Raw genomic sequence first — 19,287 nt, 5'->3', positions numbered from 1 at the left:
AGAGAGAGAGACAGTATGAGCAGGGTAGGGGCAGAGAGATAGGGAGAATCTGAAGCAAGCTCTGGGCTCCGAGCTGTCAGCACAGAGCCTGACACGAGGCTTGAACTCACGGACCGCAAGATCATGACCTGAGCTGAAGTTGGACACTTAACCGACTGAGCCACCCAGGTGCCCCACACAACACTTTTATGCATAGCTTTTAACCAATTTAGTTGACAATAATGGAACTATATGGTCCCTCCAGCTCTACTGTATCCACCTTACCTGTGGGAATCATTATCCTGAATCCCACAGTGAGAACCATTCTGTACTTCTTTTTACATAGTTTTATTGTATATATGTTCTTTAAAAATGTCTTTAAATTCTTAGTTGTATTTAACTCTAATAACACGGGAGAGATGCAAATTAAAACCACAATGAGATACTCAGACAAACCCACTAGAATACAGTTTAAAACTTATAATACCAAGTACTAGCAAGGATGTTTGAATCACCATGATCTGTGTAAGGAACCTTGCCTTTGGGAGAGCTCAAATGAGAAGTTCACAGGAAGGGTTTTTATACTACTCTGGCCATGTAATCAAGCCAGATATATGTAACCAGTTAGGCCAATTGTAAACCATCAGTAAAAAAGTGACCCTGGGAATCATCAGGGGAGCTTCAGCATTTAAATGCCACATTGGAAATTCTAGAATAGACAAAACTATATGTTTTACAGATAGTGACAAAAGCAGATCAGTGATTTCCTGGGGCCAAGGAAGGGGGAGGGGATTGAGTGCAAAGGAGCACAAGCAAACTTTTTAGAAGATAGAATTATTTTCTGTATTTTGATGGTGATGGTGATTATATGATTATCAAAATTCATTAAATAGTACATTGAAAATTGATCAATTATATTGTATGTAAATTGTAACAAATTTTTATAAGTTTTTAAATTTATTTTTTATTTTTTAATTTTATTTTTGAGAGAGGAAGAGAGAGAACACGAGCCAGAGAGAGGGACAGAGGGGGAGAGAGAGAATCCCAAGCAGACTCCACCCTCAGCATGGAGCCTGATGCAGAGCTCGATCCCACAACCCTGGGATCATGACCTGAGCCAAAATCAAGTCAGATGCTCAACTGACCGAATCAACTAAATCAAACTGAAGCCCCTCAGTTTTCTTTTTTTTAAAAAGGGCATGATGCTGGGCGCCTGGGTGGCACAGTCGGTTAAGCGTCCGACTTCAGCCAGGTCACAATCTCCCGGTCCGTGAGTTCAAGCCCCGCGTCGGGCTCTGGGCTGATGGCTCAGAGCCTGGAGCCTGTTTCCGATTCTGTGTCTCCCTCTCTCTCTGCCCCTCCCCCGTTCATGCTCTGTCTCTCTCTGTCCCAAAAATAAATAAACGTTGAAAAAAAAATTTTTTTAAATAAAAAGGGCATGATGCTACATTTAATCTTTTGGGACTAAACTTTTTCATTTAATATTTTATTGTAGTAAAGATTCATTCATATTGTTATGTGTCACTGTGGTTCATGTTTTGACAACCATATAATATTCCATTGTGTGAATATTCTAATTTATTTTTCCACTCCATTGCTCATGGGCATTTGGGTTTCCTTTTGGGATTTCTATAAACATTCTTATACAAGTCTGCTATTATACATGTATGAGTTTCTCTTGATTTATCCCTAGTATTGAGACAACTGGGCTGGAGGGCAAGTAAATATTCAATTATAGGAGATAACCAAACTTTTTTCCAAAGTAGTTCTCTGCTTTTTCTATTTGGGTCAGTCTATCATCAATTTGATTGGGACTCCCGGAGCAAGAGACCCTCTCTTCTTGAATTATCACTGCTTAGCATTTAGTTAGCACCAGGCTGGATACCCAGGAGGTAGGGCAGAAGCTTAGGCACCTGAGGCCTCCCAGGCTCAGCCAATACTGAGTGCAGAGTAAACAGCAGACAGGGACCACATACCATATATGGAGACTAATTAAGGTCCTACTCCCTCGAGCTCCGTCTTCCTAGCTTCACTTGATTTTGAGTCTGGAAGATCTTCCAGGGCCCTCAGTTACAATGCAAATCCCAAGAGAAGAGAGGGCTTAACCTTATCGAAAATCCTTCTCAGCTGACACCTCTAATACCCAAACAAGAATTAGCAGGAAAGGCATAAAGAACAAAATGAGTGACAAAAAGAGGAAGAGGAGGGATAACGAAAGTGGGAAGAACCAGGAACATAAGTATTCTGAAATTATGATCCCTTTTCTGCACAAGAACCAGTTTTTCAGGAAAAAACAAATTTTAATTAAAAAAAGCAATATTTTGCAAGTGACCAAGCAACTTTTAATATCCCTGCCATTAAAGGGTTACCTTCTTTACATTAAAGTTACAAAAACAACATAACTAGCATGCAGCCAGCAGTGATGTAATATCGACCCAAACTTCATACACTCTGGAAGATGAGGCCCTGTGACACTGGGGAAGAGCTCAGGGATTTGGGGGTGGGCCGAACAATGGAAACCAGAGCTTGGCCACAGACCAGGAACAAGAAAAACAAAACCAAAAGCATAACAGAAGAAGACACTAGGAGCTGCTGAGGTGCTCAGAAAGCAAAAGGAGAGCTGCATGAAGAAGGATGAGGGGGTCTCACCTCCCACAGTCCCAACTGCTACACCTCCAACAGCTCCCTGGCTGAGGTGTCACACAGGAGCTCAAGGAACACTTGCTAGATGAATGAACAGAAGAGGAGCACAGCTCTGCGGCAGAAGCAGCTTCCCCAGCCACCTTGGGCAGCAGTGCTGCGGACAGCAGGAGGAGTGGCTTCCATTGTGCAGCTTGGGAGAGCTTTCTCGGTATAAGTAAGCAGATTATCATGCATTGGCTTAACGTTTTTAGTTGCTTGTTCCTTAAATTAGATCATGGGCCATCTGAAGAAATTAGGAAGGCTTGTTTGGGCCCATTGGCTGCTGAAGACTGATCACACAGAACTCACTTCAAATGGGAGAGGTGCTCTGTAACCAGAGGTCTGTAACCAGGCTGAGTTCCTGGGCTTTGGACCCCTAGGAGCTAGTGCTCAGTAGCAGCAGCTGGTACAAATGAAACTAACAGTACTTGGACTGACATGAGGCCCCAACTACAGCCCCAGCTCTATGGAACTTCAATAATTTTATTGGCTAAATGCTTCTCCCCAAGTTTACAGCTTAAAGTGTGGGCCTGCTCACTGGCTCCTCTTCCTCCTAAGCCCCTAATCGGGCAGGAACCTTTAGCACAGGCTTAGAAATGGGGGAAGGGGGTACAATAAGTGAGTGAGAAACCTGCTGATGCTCCATAATTGGACAGCAGGACAGAAAAACTCCTACTTTCTAATGCTGAGAATTGTCTACACAAAGACTTGAACATGATGGAGATAGGACCCAGAGTGCATCTTTGCCACTGGTCTTGGTTTCTGGTGCCCCTATGGAAGTATACCCTTTACCTTCCTACCCCAGGACTTCGGGAACCGGGTGATGCTATGTCAGCCTACACATTTTGCAAAAGTACATAGGCCCAAAATTGGCCAAGAGGTTTGGGATTACCAGTTCCCCAACCTGGCAGGATGGGAAGAAAGAAAATGTGTCCATGAAAAGCTTTCGGAAGTGACTCAGGTCTTCCACCTGAACCTTGATGCTGTATTGATTGGCCAGGAACTCAATGGTGCCTTGCACCACATACTCGTTCTGTAAATGTGAGAGTGAGCAGGTGGAATAGACAACGTGGCCTCCTGGTTTGGTGGCAAGGAGTCCAGCCCTGAAACCAGAAAGAGAGAAAATCAGTGACTACTGAGCTTCCCAGAAGCAGAAGGACAACAGGAGGAGCTAGAAGCAGGCACAGTGGAGTCTACTGTGGGATGCGCAGCTGTGTTAGCTTCTGAAGTCTCTCCCCCAAAGATACCACCAGAAAAGTCGTTCTCGAAAGAGAGCAGCAACCCAACCTTACTCCATGGGCTCTCCTCTGGAAGCAATCCCCTGAACTCTGACTCTGGTTATGGGCCAAACCCTGGTGCTAGCTGTGCACTGAGTCCTTACCAGCCCTACCGAGCCTTGACTTCAGTAACTTTTTTCAAGCTTTCAAACTTGTGCCACTCACTGGGACTGAGACTAGCGTGGAGGTAAGATAACGTAAATGAATCTGTGCCACCCACCCTGCTATGTGTGTCCTACCACCTAGGGTTTGTGTGTTCCAGAGAAAGGCCATCCTATCATATCTGGAAGTTCCTCAATCAGAAGACCCTTCTGTGGGTGATGGTGTTGGCAAGAGCTCGCAGTTCCCCAAGTGACTGGTCCCCTGGAGCACTGTGGCACAAAGTCCTCAGTTTTTGTAAATCTGTTACTCACGCGAGCAGCTGCATCTGAAGCATAGGCAACATCTGCCGCTCCTTCTTCCTCGACCGCTGAAAGATGTTGTTCTCCTCCTCATGAAGGGAGTGGCGGTCTGTGGTACAGGGCACATCCACCAGCACCTACCCACAAGTGTTAAAGGGTACTGTGTTAGAGCTCCTTACTGGCTCCTCTCCCTTAGGCCCTTGCTCTGAGAGGTTTCACTCAGTGCTCCCTCTGCCCATCCTTCCATTGCAGAGTACCTGACAAAGCTTCTCACTTTAACCTGGTAGACAACTGGGAAATAATGAGTGGGAAAAGAGTATATTTAGGTATACTCATGGCTAGTCAGAAAACCAAAGCCAATACCCAAGTAACCATAATTAAATAATTGATATCAACCTAGAAAGAAGGCCTTCCCTTTTTTTTAGAGATTTTAAGTAATAACTACATCCAACATGGGGCTCATACCTACAACCCTGAGATCAAGAGTTGCATGCTCTTGGGGTGCCTGGGTGGCTCAGTTGCTTAAGCATCTGACTTCGGCTCAAGTCATGATCTCACAGTTCGTGAGTTCGAGCCCCGTGTTGGGCTCTGTGCTGTCAGTGCAGAGCCTAGAGCCTGTTTCAGATTCTATGTCTCCCTCTCTCTCTGCCCCTCCCATGCTCCTGCTCTCTCTGTCTCAAAAATAAATAAAAAAAAAAAAATTAGAGAGTTGTATGCTCTACTGACTGGGCCAGCCAGGTGCCCTTCATGGTTTAGGACTCTGTCCTTGGCTATTTGAATGAAATATCCAATTTACAAAATGATACAATGCCCAGAAGGTAGCTAATATACTGAATAACAGGATCAGGATTCAAAATTATTTTATGCTGAAACATCATATCCAATATGGAAAGTTTTAAAGTAAGAAATATAAAATCATCCATTCATTTACTAAGAGCCTATACTCTGTGCTAGGCACAAGAGACAAAAACAAAAATTAAAACAAAAGAAAAAGTCCTATAATTATGTTTCCAAAAAAAAAAAAATTCATCTATGGAAGAGAGCTGTGAATTTTACTTGAGAAATAACCCTTTTCCCACTCAGTCAGGTTCAAACTCTTTCCTGTTAATTGTCTCCAATGAAGACACTACTGATGACTGTGAAGAAGGCTGTGTTCTCTCAATCACCCACGGAGAGCTGGTGAGGTCCAGAAATGGCCCTACGTCCCCAAATATGGAGGGCTGGATCTTACTCACTCAGGGTCTGCAGCTGAGATGGGAAGGCCAGATTCTACTAGCTCGATGTCTCAGGTCAGGAATCACTCACCCGGTCATAGGTGTCCCCCTCCAGTTCTCCCCACTTCCTGCCATCCCATGAGGTGACTCGAACTCGATTCCTATCCCTGATATCTTGAGGCACATAGCTGTGAAGAACCTTCTGTAGTCTGACTGTTCGAGAAGTGGACAGATCATTGGCAGCGAGATTGCCTGTGGGAATATAAATTTTAGCATTGTTTTTCTAATTCTGAAAAACAAATACCATCGGAAACTTGATAGGGATTGCACTAATCTATAGATGGCTGTGGGTAGTCTGGACATTAAAATGCCTGTGAGAATAAAGAAACTTCAAAGCCATCGCCTAACAAAACATCACACCAGCAATGGTGCTGATGGAGAATCAGACCAATTCTCAGGCACAGCCAATCAATGCAGGCCCCAGGGGCAGGGGCAGGGGCAAGTGGAGAAGAAACGTTTACTATGTGCATGGCACAGTCCTAGACACTCGAGAGCAGGAGTTGCAAAGGCAAACACTTACACCAGCCAGAAAGGATATGTAAATAAATAAAGCAGACCAAGTATGAATATTTCTAAACAAATATGCTCTCTCCTACTTTTCTTGAATCACGTGTCTCTCTCTACATCTTTGGCAGATGCTATACATTATTTACCAAAAATATATTCTCTTCCCATTCCTTATTAATAGAACTCCAGTTTTATTTGAGGTAGAGGGGAGCGATGTGCCCCATTTCCCAGCCTCCTTTTATAACTAAGTATGACTATATGGCTAAGTTTTGATCAATGAGTTACAGGCATAATTATCGTGTGGGATTTCTGGGGAGATGTTCAAAAGAAGTTAATGCAATTAGATGTGCCCCTTTTACCCAATCTTTTCTTCCTGTCTTGAACTTGAATGTGATAACTGGAGTTCTAGGAGCCATCTTGAGCCATGAGGCAATCCTAACGATGGAAGCCAGAAATAAAATAGGTTGCAAAAAGAAAAAAGGAGCCCAAGTCCCTAAGACTGTGTAGACTCCATACCAGCCCCGGACTGCTGATATCCCAGTTCTCTTATGTAAGAGAGAAATAAACTTCTTTAAGCCAATTTGTTGATTTTCTGTTTTATATGACCAAACCTAATCCTAATTAACTTACCATCTGTCTTTCACTTTCCCTTTTGTGACAGGTGTGAATTCAAAAAAGAGCTCACTGGGGCACCTGGGTGGCCCAGTCGGTTAAGCGGCCAACTTCGGCTCAGGTCATGATCTCGCAGTGCGTGAGTTCGAGCCCCGCGTTGGGCTTTGTGCTGACAGCTCAGAGCCTGGAGCCTGTTTCGGATTCTGTGTCTCCCTCTCTCTCTGACCCTCCCCCGTTCATGCTCTGTCTCTCTCTGTCTCAAAAATAAATAAACCTTAAAAAAAAATTAAACAAAACAAAACAAAAAAGAGCTCACTTTGGGGCACCTGGGTGGCTCAGTCGGTTAAGCGTCCAACTCTTGGTTTCAGCTGAGGTCATGATCTCATGGTTCGTGAGTTCAAGCCCTATGTCGGGCTCTGTGCTGACACCACAGAGCCTGCTTGGGATTCTGTCTCTCCCTCTCTCTCTGCCCCTCCCCGCTCGTGCTCTTTCTCTCTTTCTCAAAATAAATAAATAAAATTAAAAAAGAAAAATAAAGAGCTTAATTACTTTGTTCTTAGATCTCCTATAAGAAAAAATATTACTGTAAGCTTGATAACAAATGATGACTGATACCTGGCCTCAGAGTCAAGGAATGAAAAGGAGGCAGGAGCTGCGGTGAAGAACTAGAGAGTATATACCTTATCCACTGGGACTGGTCACTCCCATGAACAAGCTTAGTGTTCCCACAAACACATAGAGTCCCAATTTTTTTTTTTCAACGTTTATTTACTTTTGGGACAGAGAGAGACAGAACATGAACGGGGGAGGGTCAGAGAGAGAGGGAGACACAGAATCGGAAACAGGCTCCAGGCTCTGAGCCATCAGCCCAGAGCCTGACGCGGGGCTCGAACTCACGGACCGCGAGATCGTGACCTGGCTGAAGTCGGACGCTTAACCGACTGCGCCACCCAGGCGCCCCAGGAGTCCCAATTTTTGAGGGCACTCAAAGAAGTAAAAATTGGATTCTCTGCTCAGGAGGAATTTGCAGAAGGCCAGGAACTAAGAACAGAAAAAGCTGGGTTCCAGTTCTGGCTCTATCTCCAACTCAGGTAAAAGTTAAGTTATTTCATCTCTTCAGGACTCAATTTCCTCCTCTGTAAAATATGAGGGCTAGACTAGGTAAACTCGAAATTGCCTTTGTCGACTGGAATCAAGGACTCGCTTTGGTGAGGGGCCAGGATGGGGGTAAGGTGCTGGTAATTTAGTACACCTTAGAAAAGCAACTCTCAGTTACTTCTCCTTGGCCCTTCTCCCGCCTCTTAGTTCAAGTTCCTCTTCTTCCAAGTAACCCTACTTCATTCATCCCCTTTCTGATGGATTCCTACAGCAGTCAGTCAGATCAGCACAGCCCAGCACAGAGGCTGGGATCTCCTGCACTGGACTCATTAAACCATATCAACGCTTTTTCTCCTCTCCCTCTGCACTTCCAGGAGTAAGATCAAATGTGCAACCTTGCTCAATCACCCATAGGGTCTACCACACGACTGGAAGCTAACCCCAACTATGCAAGTTGGCTGACAAGAACTGAAGAGAAGGGCCCAGGTCCAACAAAAAGGCTAGGGCACAAGGCAAGAGAAACCTGGCAGGGTGAGTGGAAAAACCACAGTCCTGCTCTGGGTATTTCTCAAATCCCCAAGGAAAAAGTGTTGCCTGTTTTAAGGCAGGATGTCAGCCAGTAGATGGCTGAAGTGAACTCTTATGGTACACATAGCCCAGGCTGGTGGCTGCACTACTGCGATTAGACTTGGGCCTATCCCCAGGGAATTCATAATCTTGAAGAGGGAGAAGATGCATACCCGGTAAAGCTCTGATGCAAGGCTAATGTGCTAACAGTTGCTAGGATACTGCCCATGGTAAGGGAGCATAGGAGACAGAGGCGTCACTTTGCAACCAGCCCCTAGAGGTCATGAGGGAAGACTTTCCAGGAGGTGGCACACTTGAGCTGGGACTTGAAAGCTAAAAGGATGTAAGCAGGCCAGCTAGGATAGGACGGAGGGTATTCTAGAGAGAAAATGGAACATGAGCAAAAGATGGAGGCTTATTCAAGAAACAGAGAGTAGCAGGATGTGGCTGAAGCATATAAAGTCTGAGGAAGAATGACATAAAGCTATAAAGGGTGGCTGCAGCCAGATCTTATTGCTTTAGCTGGCAGACTAAGGAAATGGAACTTAGAGACAAAGTAAACAGATACAGAGCGGTAAAAGTGTCAGGTATAGACTGGTCAGGGCCCCACTTTAGTCTGCCTCCAGAGACCTTGCTCTGCTCAGCAATCTTCTTTGGCCAACTGACACAGAGAGAGAGGAGAGACAGCTGCAAACACAAATACTCCACCTTTGCAAGCAAGCACTATACTCCCTCTGACCTTGAGACCTGAAATCCCATCAGATTCAGTACGCCCCTGACTGGGTGAGGTAGGGAGCCCTCACTGCCCAAGACACCAGCCCTCTGACTTACGGCAACAGCCAGTCTGAAGCAGTGCTAGTGTCTTTCCCCCAGGGGCCGCACATAAGTCAAGCACAGTGTCACCAGACTGCAGGCCAAGGGCCAAGACAGGCAGCAAGGAAGCAGCATCCATCAGGTAGTAGTCCATGACACCCAGGCTGCCAAGCCTACAAGAGAGGAGACCACCTTATAGTCAAACTCCAAGTCAGGAGACCCACTGGAAGTCAAGGCCACCAAGTCCATGCCCTCGGGGGTTACTGAGTTCTACTCACCAAAAACTCATTTCTAAGACCCACACTCACTTATTCACTCACTCATTCATCCACACAGCAGGCAGAGTGACCCATTTAAAACACAGATCAAGGGGCACCTGACTGGCTCAGCTGGTGGAGCATGCAACGCTTGATCACAGGGTTGTCGGTTTGAGCCCCACATTGGGTGCAGAGATTACTTAAAATTAAAATCTTCAGGGGCGCCTGGATGGCTTAGTCAGTTAAGCAACCAACTTCCGCTCAGGTCATGATCTCACGGTTCCTGAGTTTGAGCCCAGCATCAGGCTCACTGCTGTCAGCCCAGAGCCTGCTTCAGTTTCTGTCCCCCTCTCTCTGCCCCTCCCCCGCTCACTCACGTATGGGCACACGCATGCTCTCTCTCTCTCTCTCTCTCTCTCTCTCAAAAATAAATAAACATTTAAAAAATACATAGTGGTACTCGGGTAGCTCAGTTGGTTAAGCGTCTGACTCTTCAGCTCAGGTCACAATCTCACCATCTGTGGGTTTGAGCCCCACATCAGGCTCTGCGCTGTCAGTGAGGAGCCTGCTTGGGAATTCGCTCTCTCTCTGTCCCTCCCCCACTTGCTCCCTATCTCTTTCAAAATAAATTTTAAAAGAATAAAATAAAACTTAAAAAATAAATAAAAATAAAACAGCACCCCTCCCCCACGCCCATCACTTCCTATCTCTCTATGTGACACTACTTTTCTTTAAGGCACTTATTGTTCACTTTATATGTACAGGAGTGTGTGTGTGTGTGTACTCTCCTCCTCCTCCCTCTTTAGAATAAAGGCAGAGACTTTGTTTGTTCACTGGAATAACCTCAGCACCTGAAACACCACCTTGCATACAATAGGAGCTCAGTCTTATTGGGTTACATATTAAGATACAAAATGCTTTCTGGGTTCAGAGAAGAGTGCCATCACTTGTCCCTCTCACAGTTACCTGAGTCAGGCCTGATGAAGAAATAGGCCCTATTAGTCGAAGAAAGGGAGGGATGGAGGAAGAAACAGGAGCATTCCAAGAGAAGAGAAAAGACCAAGCGAAGGCACAGAAGCATGCAAACTCATACCTCCTTTCAGAAACAATGAGAAATCTTCAGTAGCAGAAATACAAAGTGGAGGAGATTGAGGTTGAAAAGCAGGTAGAGGCCAGACTGTAGAAAGCCTAGGACCCTATGCTAAGGAGTTTGGACTGTAACCTGGAGGCAGTTACCAGTTTGTAAAGAAAATGACATGATCACCTAAATAGAGTTTTAGAAAGCTAGGTAGGCTAGAAAGAACACATTAGAAACAGACACCAGTGATGAGGCTGTGATGAAAGTCCAAGTGAGAGCCAATGAGGCATGAAGACAGGCAGGATCCATGTGGGTAGAGAGAGGGACGACAGACAATAACCTAATGGTCACTCCCAGACCATTCCCCTGCCTGAGACACAGCTCAGCCATTGGGGACAGACTCAAGAAGACAGAAACCTGACCTTTGCTGCCCTGACAAGAAGGCTCTGGGAGAAAAATGTGATGAGACATGAGACATAGCAGCACTGAGGGTTTGCTATAAAAGCTATAATCCCCGGTCTTGAGGTTGTAACACCTTCGCAGATAGGCTCAGACTATAATAGGATACCTTCAAAATCAAATCATGCCTGGATTGTCCCTGAAGCTGTGTGCCCATTGCCCCTGCAAAAGAGAATGAACCAGCACTGGTCTACAAAACTCATTCTCATCCAGTTCCTTCCTTTGGAAGTGTCACTCAACTTTTTTTTGGTTCAGACAGTTTCGAGAATCTGCTGAAAGCTACAGTCCCTCTTTTCAACAACAACAACAACAACAAAAAGCACAACAGTTTTTCAGACAATTTCAGGAGGTTCCTGGACTCCCTAAATACATCCTTGACCTCCTGAGAGGTTAAGATTCCCTTGATTTATAGGGAGCCTATCAAGATGAGAAGGAAACCCAAACCTCACTGAATAGAAGCCAAGCACCCTAGGCAACTTAGGAAACCCTGCTTAGTCTGTGGTTCTGCCTAAGACCAATGCCTCCAAACCGGTCTCTAATCCTGCCCCAATCTATCTTCCTCCCACCCCAATTTATTACAGTGATCCTCCTGAAGCATAACTTCGATGAGAATGACACAGACAGTAAGAGATACTGTTTAGGAGTGCTCTACCGCAGGTACTACACTAGGTGTCTCGTATACATCACTTCATTCAGGCCTCACCACAGCCCTGTGATGCAGCAGAACCCAGGATCCAGAGTCACACTGGCTGCATCTCAAATCCAGCCCAGGTGCTCAACAGTTGTGTGCCTTTAGCAAATGACTCAATTTCTCTGTGCATCAGTTTCCTCATCTGTAATAAGAGTACGTGCCATATAGGATTATTGTGAAAATGAAAGGAATTAATAGAAGTCAAGTGCTTAGAATAGCAGCTGCCACACAATGAGCTATAGTACCAATACCATCATTTTCCAGATTATTTTCCAGGAAAGGAAACCAAGAGTCAGTTATTCAAAGCTAATGTCCAATAAGTAATGAAGGTAGAATCCAAATCTAGGTTTTCTTGACTCCAAAGCCCATGCTTATAACCACTGTGCATTATTGCCTTTCCCCTACTTAGAAACCCTTTCCACCAGTTCTCTAGAACAGATCTTGGCAATTTACAGCAATATGTACTAAAGAGTGCATCGTCTGAAGCCATTCAGCCCTGGCAGGTCTAGCCATTTATAAGCAATCCTGGGCCATCAGAAAAATCCCCTTCTCCCAACCTATAAGCTCCTGGCATTCAAGATTCCCATACATGGCCCCCCACATACTCTTCCAGCCTTACCTTCTAGCTTTACTAAGCATGTAGCCCTCCCTCAAGCCAGCAGCTAGAGCTATTGCAAAAGCTTCCTAATTTACTTCCCTATTTCATATTTGATACGTAGCCTCGCCCCTCTTCAATTTGTTTTCCACATAGCAGCCAGAAAAATATCTCAAAAATTCAAATCTGGTTATGTCATTCCCCACCTTAACACTTTTCATGGCTCCCTCTTCCTTTTAGAGAAAAAGTCCAAAATCGCTCATGGCTTAGACTTTCAAAATTTGGCTCCTGCCAGCTTTTTTGGCCTGTCACTCCCACCCCCACCCCCACCCCCATGCCACCAGCTGTAATTCCTATTCATTTTCAGGTCTAAGCTTAAATTTCACTTCCTCAGAAAAGACTGCATTAGATCTCCTAGTTATAATGCCTCATAGCACCTTGTACTTTTCTTTTGTGGCACTTATCACAATTGTAAATAGTTTCTCAATACTTATCTTCCTCACCAGACTGTAAGGTCAATGAGGGCTTTTGCACCTGTAACCCAGGCACTTAAGAAGGCCTGGCATTTGGTAGACAATAACTATTTACTGAATGAGTGAATCAGTCCTTCAAAGATCAATTCCCATATCCTACAACTAACATTGAGCTCTCGTTTTCTCAGTTTCTAAAGCACAACGTAGCATTTGATCGCAAGAGTCTTTTTCATCCAACTTTATATAAATCCGAGCACTGGATCAGAAGACCAGGAGTCCCCTCACCACCACGCCCCTCTGGTACTTGGTGTCCCTAGCAAGTCCCACTTGTTCTTTGGTACCATGAGCGTACCTGTCCCACTCACTTGGATGGGTGGCTGTGAGGGCAAAATGAGAAAGCCCTTATAAATAATACACACTTTAACTGTGGAGGGTGTTAAGTGCTCAAGTTAGAGCACTCTTCGATGGGAGGTAGCGGAGAAGAGCAGGTTCAAAGTGCAGGTTTTGGGGTCAAACTGCCTGGGTCTAAGTCCTAGCTGCATCACCTGTTATCCAAGGAACCTAAAGCAAGCAACTTCTCTGCACCTCAGTCTCCTCAAATATAAAAGAGGAACAATAATATTACCTACCTCAGAGTGCTGTTGACAGAACAAAAGAAGATCATGGATAATGCACACACAACACTTAGAAAAACACCTAGCATGTATAAGCACTCAGTAAATATTAGCAATATTAGGATCCTCATTAAATGGGACAAAAGCTGGGTCTCCTGCTGTCTACTTCCTGTAGACACTCAGGATGGCCCTAGCCATGACTCCAGATCCTACCTGGCAGGGGGGAACCGGCTGACATCCCCTCTGGTGAAAGTGAAGCATCGAAGGTTCGGGCTGCAGGTCCCAGAGGCTAGGGATGGAGTTGTAGTTTGGCCACTCTCAGGCTCCAGTTCCCCATGGGAGATGGAGTCATTCACAAAGTCCCTGGCACTCAGCTTCTCCAGCTTTCCACTCACATGATCCCAGGCAGCAAAGTTATTGACCAGTGCACCATACTTCTGCTCTGAAAGGAGACTGACCCGGATGGATGGCCAAAGATCACCAAATTGCACACTGTAGGTCATGTCAAAATTCTGCAGAGCCAGTTGAGTGGCAGGAAATTTGGGCTCTGTGGCAGCCTAAAAGGAAAAGAACAGCCTTATTGGTCTTCCAGCCTTGCCTCTCCCCTCCCACCTAACCTCACCAATACCTCAGAGCCCTGCAGCCAACATGGTTCCAGCTAGTGCCCACTCCTGCCTTTGCATCCTAACTCTGCCAGCTAGAAGAGAAGTGCGAGAGAGAAAAGTAGTAGGGAGTCGGCCCTTCTGTCTCAGTGTTGTGAGAGAAAGCAAGCTGTAGCTCTCACAACAGCAGGTGGGGTCACCAAGAAAGGCGCGGGGCACTCCCTCAGGCCTGGGAGTAAGAAGAACTTAAGACAATGGCAGCTCAGGATAGGACTCTTGAGGGGGGCCTACCGAAGGTTGGAAGAATCTATGAAGGCCCCGGGAAGCTTCAGCCTTAAAAACAAAAGACGAGGGGCGCCTGGGTGGCGCAGTCGGTTGGGCGTCCGACTTCGGCTCAGGTCACGATCTCGCAGTCCGCGGGTTCGAGCCCTGCGTCGGGCTCTGGGCTGATGGCTCGGAGCCTGGAGCCTGCTTCCGATTCTGTGTTTCCCTCTCTCTCTGCCCCTCCCCCATTCATGCTGTGTCTCTCTCTGTCTCAAAAATAAATAAACGTTAAAAAACAAAACAAAAAAACAAAAAAAAACCAAAAGACGCTTTCTCTCTGAACAGTCCTTCCATCTTCTAAAGCATTTTCTGGTCTCCTAGCTTATGTGAGCACCACAACAGATAGCTCGGTGGGATACAAAAAAATATCAACCCTCCACATTCGATGGACAGGTATAAGGTAACTTACCTAATGGCATGCAGTGGCTGACACCATAATGCTCAGAATCACAGGGTTGAGGGTCATTCGGGGAGTTCTTACACCCCAGGAACATGGGATAAAGGGAGCTCACAGAAACCTTGAGGTGTGAGCCAAAATGGGGACTTCTATGGGGGTAGCAGAGAGAGACATGAGTCAACCTTGCAGAGCATAAACACAGATTACGAGGAAAATGAAGACCTCAGCTGAGGAGTCCTCAGGTCGATCCACGTTGCCACAGCTGGGCACTTGCTATGGCTGGCAGTCCTGTTATTGTCTATGAATTTTGCTCTGGTCTGCATTTTTGATTTGGTCAGAACTCTTCCTCTGGCCCTCATTTCTTGCTATGACGAGGACTCTTGCTCCCACCATGACTTCTGCTATGGTGGGGACTCTCACTCTGGCCACGACTTTTGCTGGGACAGGGACTCTTGCTCCGGCTCCTGCTGTGGGAGGGACTCTTGCTCTTGCCTTGCCTTTTGCCATGGCAGGAACTCTTGCTTCGGCTCCGACTTTTGCCATGGAGGTCACTCTTGATTTGGCCCTGACTTTTGCTACATGGAGAGCTCTCACTCTGGCCCTGATTTCTGCTATGACACTCGCTCTTATCCTGATTTATGCTTTGGTGGGAACTATTGCTCCGGCTCCGACTTCTCTTTCGACTAGGACTCTTGTTCCGACTCTGACTTCTGTGAAGATGGAGACTCTTGCTCTGACTTCGACTTCTGCAGGGGTGGTGGGTATTCTCATTCTGGCTCTGACTTCTGCTTTGGCGGGAACTCTTGCTCTGGCTGTCACTGCTCTGGCATTCACTAATAACAGTTAAGCTACGGCTGACATTAGTGCTACAGCTGGAAGTCTTGGATGAAGGCAAAGGACAGCCGAAGGGAACCTGGGGGCACTCTTTGCAGGAGACTCGAGGAGCCACAGAGTAGACGTGGAAGCCACAGGGCATAGTATCGGGGTGGCACCGGGTTTGGGGGCCAATGGGTAAACTTTGAGGATCAAAGGGTGTTCTCAAAGGGATAAAAGAATAGATGTGGGTGGAACAAGGAGGTGCCACAGACTGGCGATAAGGTTGGGCTGGGCCCCTGGAAGTGCTATAGGTGCCACAGGGGGGCACCATGGGCAGTTTATGACACTGAGAGGGGCAAATGGATTGATTGAGGGAAGCAAGGAGTGGGCAGGGATCAGGGGTCGAGGAAACCACAGAATATATATGGGTACTGCATGGGGGTCCTATGGAGAATCCATGGGGGCTGCTCTGAGCATAACTATTGGTTGAGACAGTACCAAAAGGAAGGCGAAGGGGAAGACAAGTGGGGATAACAGGTTTGAGGGTCCTAGGGATCACAGTAGGTAAGGTAGTTCCTTGGGGAATTTCTTTGGGGCAGGGATTTGAGCAAGTGGTAACGGATGTCACCATACAAGAAGGACCAGAAGGGCAGGACGGTGGTGGAGGGGAGGCGCTGGCCTTAGGGGCCCTGGGCTGGTCAAAAGGAGTGTGCTGGAGAGGGATGACCAGGGAGCGACATCTGTGGAGAGCACATGGTTGTTTTAACTCTGAGGATTTGGGGGACTTCACTTGGGGGCACACTGGGGTAGGGAGAGGGGGTTCATTACAGCTTCCGCGGGGGGGTGACTGGGATGGAGATATAAACTGGTTGCCCAGGGGTGAAGGGAAGGAGAAGACAGTATAAGGACAGCAAGAGGAGAGGGGAAGAGGTGGTTCCTGGGGACAGGGGGGACAAGGAGGACAAGGAGGACAGGGAGGACAGGGAGCACAGGGGGCACAAGAAATCGGGGTGCCTGGCTCTACCAAGAGGTAAGAGTTCCCACTAATCTCCCAGGTTAAAATGGACTCCAAGCAAGGCTTTATGGGAGCCTGGGACGGGGGTGAGCAAAGAGAACCAGTACTCTTAGGGGATAGGCGGATGGCACAATAAGGGCTACCGGGGGCAGGTACATGGGCCTCTGGAGAAAAATGGGAACAGTGATAAGAGCTCTCCTGAGGTGAGCTGGGAGAGCCAGATGTACCTGCCTGAGAAGAAAGTGGGGAGCCACAGAAATTTTTCCTAAGGGGCAGGTCAAGCTGTGGTTTAGGCTCACAAGAGTCTGGAGGCTTAAGGTGGACATGGTAAAAGCTGCCAGTGGGTGGGGAAGATGCTGGAGAAAGAGGAGGGTCATTATAACTTCTCCCTGAGGACCAGGGAGAGAGCAGAGGGGAGATCCCAGTTTCCAAAACCTTGTGAGAAAGGAGTGGGGAAGCTAGAAGTCTAGGTGCCGGGGGCCGGTGAGCAAGAGGAGGTGACCTAATGGGGGTAGTTCTCAGGGGCCTATGAGTAAGAGAAGGTGACACGATGGGGCAAGTTCCCTGGGATCCAGGACCGGTGGAAGGTGAAATCATGGGATCTGTTCCTGGGTGCTGATGAGTGACAGAAGGTGGAGTCACTGGGCCAGTTTCCAATGGCGCATGAGGGAGGGTGGGAGAAGTCACTGGGCTGGTTCCTGAGGGCCGATGAGGAAGAGGAGGGGAAGTCACAGGGCTGGTTACCAGGGCTGAAGGGTATCCACAGTAACACAGGTAAGTCTGTTGGTCAGTGTAAGGGCTTCGGGGACAGGGACTCGGTGTTCTCAGGGGACTGATCCAGCTGCAATAAGGGCTCCGTGGACGAACAGAGGGTGACCCCAGAAGGCTGCGCCGGTCAAAACAAGGGCTCGAAGGGGGCGAACCCGAGATAATAGGCTCACGGCAGTAAGGCCTTCCAAGGAGTGGATAACAGGGTTCAAAAGAACATCTCCCAGGGCGCAGGGGAGGCTGTGGAGGTGGGGAAGGGGACGGTGGGGGCGGGGAGGGAACCAGAGGGGGTAGGGAGGCGGGCGTGGCGGTTATGGAAGAAATTCCAGGGCTACAGCTGAGGCCAGAGAAAGGGTCTCTGGAGAGGTGAGGAGATTCCAGGGGCTGAAGAGAGTCGCTGCATCCTTTGCCTGGGTCTGGGTAAAGGCCAGAAGTGTGGGCAGGGTGATCGCTGTAACCTTTCCTGGACGCCAGAGGCACCTCGAGGGTGAGGACAGGGTTGAATCCTTTCCCAGTGGGCGGCGGAGACCCAGGAAGGAAGGGGTTGTCGCTAAGACATTTTTCGAGGGGTGAGGGCGGCCGGGCCGAAAGTTCTAGGAGGAAAGGCGGAGACGAGGTCATGCAGGGAGGGATGAAGGGGGGCGGGGTAGGAAAGAAGGGGAGGGCGGGGAAGAGGGAGGAAGGGAAGTGTAAGGGATAGTGGGGGCCAAGGGGAAAGTAACCAACAGCAGGGGAACACGTGGTGATGACATAACTGAAAGAATGAGGGCGGAGGTGATGGCGTAACTTAGGGGGGCGGAGTCGGGGTACAGCGGACATACTAAAACAGCCGAAGATTTGTGACGAAACAACAGGGCAGATAGAGGCGATGACGTAACAGATGCGAGAGGGAGGAGCCTAGAGACGGCCCCTGAGGGGCGGGGAAAAGAGGCTAAGGGCCTTCCGGAGGGGCTGGAGTAGTGAACCTATCCGACAGTGGCGGGAGGTGGCAGGGCTAGAGAAGTTTCCCGAGGGGAGGCGGCAAAAGACCGCTGTCACTGTTTCCTCGTGGGCCAGCGGCTGGACCTTACCCATTTCTTCTTATGTCGATGTCTCCGCGGGATGGTCGCGAAGTGCGCACGCTTCAGCACGCCCGGCACACCCCTCACTACCAGCGCAGCCATATCAGCGTGCACCGCCGAGTCATTCCGCCCGGAACCGCAAGGGCAGACCCGCGGGTTCCGGGGAGGTGGGGGCGCCACTCTGGACGAGAACAGGAGGGAATTCCGGCGGCCTCAGGTTCGGGGCTCAGCACACCTTTACAGCTCAGGTGCAAACCGAGCCCCGCTCCTCCAGGGATTTTCTGTGGGTTCTGGGAAAGAGCAACCATTCTCTCGGAATGGCGTCTCTGCCTGGGTGCTTGGAGCATTGGGAAAGACTCCGTAAAGGCTCCTAGCCCAGCTGGGGGATCAGAGAAAACCGGGAGGTGGCAGTTGGCAAATGGGGGCGGGAAGGGCCTTCTAGGCAGAAGTTGCACGAGGAAAGATCCTGAGGTAGAGAAAAATGAGGCCAGATTTGTGGGCAGAGGCAGATTTATACTGAAGCTAACCAAGCTTGAAATTTCAGAACTTGCCATTTGCAGTGCCCCTTGCAAGACCCTGTACCTAATTTTGTATTGTTTTTCTTGAAGAGGACCTCTCGGATTCTGTAAGCTGTAGGTCCCACAAAACTTGACCCCCTCATAGGGAGACGGTAGAAAGGAAGGACGTGATCAGATAGGTGGGTTTTGTTTTGTTTTGTTTTGTTTTTTAAAGTGTATTTATTTTGAAAGAGAGAGCATGAGGGAAAGGCAGAGAGAGGGACAAAAAGAGAATCTCAAGCAGGCTCTGGCGCTGACAGAGTGAAGCCCCACACGGGGCTTGAGATCTCACCAACCGTGAGACGTGAGCCGAAATCAAGAGACCAAGAGACAGTCACTTAACCGACTGAGCCACCCAGGTGTCCCCTCA

At 47.8% G+C, this 19,287-nt stretch overlaps 1 protein-coding gene across 4 annotated transcripts; it reads right to left on the bottom strand.

Annotated features, from left to right (window-relative positions):
- Positions 1 to 1,407: 1,407 nt before the first annotated feature.
- On the bottom strand, positions 1,408 to 18,829 carry NSUN4 (NOP2/Sun RNA methyltransferase 4). 4 transcript variants are annotated; one of them, XM_040470109.1, is made up of 7 exons: positions 18,370 to 18,462; positions 14,713 to 14,849; positions 13,591 to 13,934; positions 9,229 to 9,383; positions 5,645 to 5,805; positions 4,352 to 4,476; positions 1,408 to 3,764 (listed from the first exon to the last, which is right to left on the bottom strand). In XM_040470109.1, the coding sequence occupies exons 3-7, from the start codon at positions 13,878 to 13,880 to the stop codon at positions 3,488 to 3,490; spliced, it is 1,008 nt and encodes a 335-aa protein (XP_040326043.1). In that variant the 5' UTR covers positions 13,881 to 13,934; positions 14,713 to 14,849; positions 18,370 to 18,462; the 3' UTR covers positions 1,408 to 3,487. The 4 variants fall into 4 exon arrangements, with proteins under 4 accessions (XP_040326043.1, XP_040326042.1, XP_040326039.1 ...); XM_040470108.1 differs by lacking the exon at positions 18,370 to 18,462 and adding an exon at positions 17,276 to 17,389; XM_040470105.1 differs by lacking the exon at positions 14,713 to 14,849 and having other exon boundaries at positions 18,370 to 18,829.
- Between the last annotated feature and the right edge of the window lie 458 nt (positions 18,830 to 19,287).

Source organism: Herpailurus yagouaroundi, unplaced genomic scaffold, assembly GCF_014898765.1.
Source record: "Herpailurus yagouaroundi ecotype Mexico unplaced genomic scaffold, PumYag 77, whole genome shotgun sequence".
NCBI lineage: Eukaryota > Metazoa > Chordata > Mammalia > Carnivora > Felidae > Herpailurus > Herpailurus yagouaroundi.
The sequence above is the reverse complement of the archived record's forward strand: the minus strand, read 5'-3'. Positions and strand labels throughout refer to the sequence as shown.